Below are 5666 nucleotides of genomic sequence, written 5' to 3' on the forward strand. Positions count from 1 at the left end.
GCCTCAGCCTACTGCAAGAGCAGTCCCCTTCAACCAAACCAGTCATTGTTTGCTTACCTGCCTCTCTTCAGGAGACTGCTGTCCCCCAGGAAGCTCTTTGAGAAGCTCTTCAATCAGAGGCCCTAGAAGTTATTAAGTTTTGCCAGCAGGGAAGCACGCAGTGGGAGCTGCTTTCAGTGGCATTTGAGGCAGAGCCTGAAAGCGTTATTTCAGTGAGAATGTTCTTCCACTTTAAAAGAAGTTGTATTAAAGCAATGGAGTCACAGGCCCATTGACACTGTTGAGTCCTGCCCCACATCAGCAACCATGCTCTCTACAGAATGCATTTCAGACCTTTATTTTAAGAAAATCCATGTATTACAAAGAGTATACGAGAGCACACTGATCTTCCATGCATGCACACGTCTTCCTGCAACAAGGAGCTTTAATGGGGGGCGGGAGGGGGGGCAGGCGCAGGGGCTGAATTAGATTTCACAGAAACTCAATTCTCTGAGAGAGGGGGATTCAGTATCCATATCCTAGAGACCATGGAAGATTCTGCTCTTCTCCAGGAAGCTGTGGATTCTCCTTACAAGTTCATTCTAAACATGAATGAATGACATTTAAGGTAGCCCCACCTGCTGGAATAGGTTCTTCGGTGCTGGGGAAAAAGTTCCCACTGCCTGTTCTCCTAGTCCAGTTTGGCACATTAATCATGTTCCACTGTACTCTTGGTTCAAGTGATCCTACAGATTAACATGGCCTTTTGGTTGCCTTTTAGAAAGATAAGACAGTCACTGATTGCCCAGCTCGGAGACTGCATTAAAAGGGATGCCATCAAGCTGGCTAGGCCCAATGTTTGCCAATAAATGAGGATGCAGGTTGTCAGACTCTCCTGATTAGAATCTTCCTTCTCTCGACATGTCAACTCCCTCACCCTCAAAGGAGAGGGTGCTGCAACGCTGTTATTGCTCCTTTGCTGCTGAGGTACAACAGCCACACTGGATTGCAGCACAGCTGTGAGTATGCATGGCATGCGAGCAATCTGCTCTGTGTGGCCTTTGCATGAGACAGTTCCCTTACCACTCAGAACAGAGAGCAAAGGATACTTGCACCCTGGTCACACCAACCAAAAGAGGGTTCAGCAGGGGTAATTTCAGGCCACAAGACTTTGACAAGAGACCCTTTCCCCAGTGAGGCAGCTCAGGAGAAACAGCACTGCCAGCACTCTTGGAGAACCCGATTCGTTTTAGTTCCTAGGCAAACTAACTGTAGATATTTTTAAATCCACTTTACTTAAAAAAAAGCGCTGCCACAAATAGATTGTAGAGTAGGTAAAAGCTGGGCCTAAACCACTGGCTCACATTCCCTGGAATGACAGGACGATCCCATGGGGGATACAGGATTTAACACACCAGAGTGCCAACCGATTAACTGCAGAGGACCCTGGTCTAACCTGATGGGTAAGCCTTCAGAATCTTCACATCATCTGCTGGGCGATCTTGGGCATTTGTTTCCACCATGCCCACTCTGTTCACTACCCCGATCCCTTGGCAAACACGGCCAAAGATAGTGTGCTTCCCATCGAGCCACTGGGTTGGTGCCAAGGTTATAAAGAACTGACTGCCGTTCGTGTCTGGGCCAGCATTAGCCATGGCAAGGATTCCTGCACCTTTGAAAGAAAGGGTACGAGTTAGTAACCTGCCCTTAGACCAAAGATCTGAAGCCAGTTTCAGTTAAAACCAAACCAAACCCAAAAACCAGATCAGTCTCTTCCTAAGCCAATTACTTCTGGTAAGAACTAAGGATCCAGTCATATGGCTTAGTTACCAGGATCAAACATACAGCAAAAAGCTTTACAGTTATTCTCTACTCCTGTTAAACATCCTTTCTGTGCTTAACTAGGGTAATTTTGATTAAGAGAGACTCACGTACTGTAATTTTTTCCCATAAGGACGCCAGTGCATTGTAACTCCTGTATAAACAACAGGATGGGGCCCAGGAGCCCTCACAGTTGAGGTCTTTATGAGCTGAATTATATTACACAGGAAGCCTATCACCACACTGCACTCCCAGGCGAGTTCAACACATTGTGTTTGTAACAACCCAGCCGACCTTTATCTTAATTCACAGAAATAATTTTAAAGGCAGCAAACATATCATTCAGCCCTTGGGATTTGTGATTTAGCACAAGGAGTTCCGCTGGTGTTAAACCACTGAGCTAGTTAATCAATGGTCTAAGCACTGGCCTGCTAAACCCAGTGTTGCGAGTTCAGTCCTTGAGGGGGCCACTTAGGGATCGGGGGGAAAATCAGTACTTGGTCCTGCTAGTGAAGACAGGAGGTTGGACTTGATGACCTTTCAGGGTCCCTTCCAACTCTATGAGATACGTCTATCTCCATAGCTATCCTTGGGAAGAGACTACTTAGCTGAAAACAGGACAGCTGCAGCATTAATTCTGCAGGCTTAGGGGTCAGAGCGCCTCAATTCCATTTGTTTGAGGAGGAGAGGGTACCATGTTATCATTTATTTGTCCGCATGGCAACCCTAGTTAGTTGTTACTTTTTCACTTCCTGTCAAGTCTCTTTAATGCTTCACTTGTCATTAAGAGCTACCAAGCCTGCAGCCCTCACTCCACCCAGACTCCCAATGACTTCTGCATAAAGACAGTGGGACTGAGCCCTAAATTGGTGCTATGCCCAATCTGCAAGATTAACAAAACACCCACACAAGTCCCTCAAATGGCACTTACCTGTAAATTTTAGTTCTGGATGAAGTTCATCTTCAAACTGCTTCCCATAAATGGATGCACCCCCTCTGCCTGCCCAGCGGAGAAAAGCAGATACGCCAGTTCAGAAAGCCATGTTACACATTCAGGACCACGCTCACTGTCATATAAGTGCCAGCCAACAGTCTAGGAAATGAGGTTTGCTCAGTTCTATTGGTAACATGTGATGCTCACCACAGGAGGGACAGCTCAGTGGTTTGAGCAGTGGCCTGCTAAACCCAGGGTTGTGAGCTCAATCCTTGAGGGGGCCATTTAGGGATCTGGGGCAAAACCAAAAAACCCACGCTGTCAGTAGAGGGACCAGATGTCCCAATTTTGGGGTCTTTTTCTTGTGTAGACTCCTATTATCCCCCACCCCGTCCCAATTTTTCACACTTGCTGTCTGGTCACCCTAGATACATCCCATCATCCAGTCCCCATTTCTGGCAGTCAGAGGTTTAGAGATACCAAGAGCATGGGGCTGGTCCCTGCCAATCTTGATTAATAGCCATTGAAGAACCTATCCTCCATGAACTGATCGAATTCTTTTTTGAATCCTGTTATACTTTTTGCCTTCACAACATCCCCTGGCACCAAGTTCCACTGGTTGACTGTGTGCTGTGTGAAGAAATGCTTCCTTTTGTTTGTGTTAAACATGCTGCCTATGAATTTCATTGGGTGAGCCCTGGTTCTTATGTCATGTGAAGAAGTAATAACATTCCCCTAGTCACTTTCTCCACAACAGTCATGATTTTATAGACTTCTATCATAGCCCTCCTTAGCTGTCTCTTTTCCAAGCAGAACAGTCCCAGTCTTTTTAATCTCTCCTCATACGGAAGCTGTTCCATAACCCCTAATCATTTTTGTCGCCTTTCTGTGTACCTTTCCCAATTCTAATATATCTTTTTAAAGATGGGGCAACAAGAACTGCATTGCACTGTTCAAGGACTGGGTGTACCATGAATTGATATTGTGGCATTATGTTATTTACTGTCTTAATAAGAACAGACTAGTAATCATGTTGTAGGAATCTGCAAGTCTAGAACCTGGAACCATGGGGGTTAGGGGCCGCTGCCACTTTGACATTGCCACTGGGCACTTACTCTGCTTCCAGGTAATGCAATCTAATAGGGTTCCCCATTGCCACAGAATCAAAGCATCTCACAATCTGTAATGTATTTAACCTCACACACCCCTGTGAGGTAGGGCCGTACTATTAGTTCCATTTTACAGATGGGGAACTGAGGCCCAGAACAACTAAGGGAGAGGGTGTTGGGATCCTCAAGGTGCATCCTGGAACTGGGGTAGTGCCCAGAACAACTAAGGCTACATCTACACTAATGGCAGCGTGTGGGCTATAGGCATTACACGTATAGTTGCATACCACACTGAAAGGCTCCCCCCTTGCCAGAGGCTTTTCCACACTGTCCCCCCCCACCCGACAGAGCCTTTTCTTCACTGCTGGACTCTTTCACTGCAATGGGGAAAGACTCTGGCAGCAGGAGGCTGCAGCAGGAAATACCAGTGTGGAGGTGGGAGGCACTGCTTGGGTGTTTAGACAACATGGAGAGTTTATACCCTAGGGGTTCAGGCATGTAAGACACTCTGAGCTCTGCCTCGCCATCTACACTGCTGTTTATATACAGGCTAGCTGGACGTGCTTTTATCTGTACTCTACAGGCAGCCTGTAGACCTACCCTACGTGACTTGGTCAAGGTCATACTAGAAATCGTTATGGGCACAGGGAATTGAACCTGGGTTTCCCCAAGTCCCATATCAGTGTCCTAAACACTGGGCCATCCTTCCACTTTATTTTCTGCCTCCTTCAGTCCTCTGGGCTCCCTGGGATGGACAGCCCTTGGGACGCCGGCGAGGGCACACACTGGAGCAGGAAGCGTCACCGCACATATGCTTCCTTGAGGGCTGCTCGTGCTCCAACAGGGAGGTTTATCTCCCACAGACACTCACGCCCCCTGCACCCATGACGAGCAGACAAGGCTCCCAGCTGTGTACCCAGCGCACGCACTTTCGCTTTGGGCCTTACCTGTTCCCGTCGGATCTCCCCCTTGGATCATGAAGTCTTTAATGATCCTGTGGAACTTTGTGCCATTGTAATAACCTCGCCTGGCTAATTCAGCGAAGTTCTTACAGGTCTTGGGCGCGTGTTTCCAGTACAGCTCCAGGACAACGGTCCCCATGCTGCAGGAGGGAAACACAGCGAAAGGGCTCAGGGCTCCCCAGCGCCTGGGAGGGGCGGCAGCGGCGATCAGACCTACAGCCACACCCTGTGGGGTGGGCGGTGCGAGGGGCCAGTATCGTGCCGGCTCAGAGCCCGGGCACCCGCGGGCTCGCCTCCCACCCTGCCCGGCAGGTCACTTCCACCCCCCGCCCCGGGCGGACACGAGCCTGGCTCCGGGGGGCTCCCCACGCGGGACACCCCGCCGGAGCCGGAGCCGGGGCAGGCCGTGCGGTGAGCCCCGGACGCGCCCCCTCCCGCTGCCAGCCTGCAAACCGCCCCGGGAGCGAACCGGGCCAGGGACCCGCCCGCTGGGCCGAGCGAAGAGACCCGGGCGTCCCCCCCGGGCAGGGGGGGATGGAGGCTCCCAGCGGCCCCTTACGTGGTTTCCATGGAGACGGCGGGCGGCTGCCAGGAGTCGGGGGGCACTGCTGCCATGCTGCTCGCACACCGGAAACACTCCGGCCGGGGGAGCAGCAGCGTTGCGCACCTCCGGTGTCACAGCCAACCCGCTCCCTCCGCTTTTGCGACGCGGGCGGGTGCGCTGGGGGCGGGACCTGCTGGGGACCGAGCTTTCAGTGGCCTCTAGGGTCTGAAACTGGCGGGAGTGGGCGGGGGGAGGGGGAGCCACCAATCAGCGCGCTGGGCGGTAACTTTGCTATTGTGACGTCCAGGAGGGAGAAT

At 50.8% G+C, this 5666-nt stretch overlaps 1 protein-coding gene across 1 annotated transcript; it reads right to left on the reverse strand.

Moving 5' to 3' along the window:
- Positions 1-321: 321 nt before the first annotated feature.
- PPIL1 (peptidylprolyl isomerase like 1) lies at positions 322-5512 on the reverse strand. Its single transcript, XM_030561103.1, has 4 exons — positions 5365-5512; positions 4791-4945; positions 2732-2800; positions 322-1651 (listed from the first exon to the last, which is right to left on the reverse strand). Exons 1-4 carry the CDS (start codon positions 5418-5420, stop codon positions 1431-1433), a joined length of 501 nt encoding a protein of 166 aa, XP_030416963.1. The 5' UTR covers positions 5421-5512; the 3' UTR covers positions 322-1430.
- Positions 5513-5666: the final 154 nt, after the last annotated feature.

This window comes from Gopherus evgoodei, chromosome 4 (assembly GCF_007399415.2).
Source record: "Gopherus evgoodei ecotype Sinaloan lineage chromosome 4, rGopEvg1_v1.p, whole genome shotgun sequence".
Lineage (NCBI taxonomy): Eukaryota > Metazoa > Chordata > Testudines > Testudinidae > Gopherus > Gopherus evgoodei.

Coding starts and splice junctions, on each gene's coding strand:
- PPIL1 (XM_030561103.1), bottom strand. CDS start 5,420: ATGGCAGCAGTGCCCCCCGACTCCTGGCAGCCGCCCGCCGTCTCCATG. Junction 4,946..5,364: donor GCCGTCTCCATGGAAACCAC/GTAAGGGGCCGC, acceptor TCCCTCCTGCAG/CATGGGGACCGTTGTCCTGG. Junction 2,801..4,790: donor GGGAGATCCGACGGGAACAG/GTAAGGCCCAAA, acceptor TCCGCTGGGCAG/GCAGAGGGGGTGCATCCATT.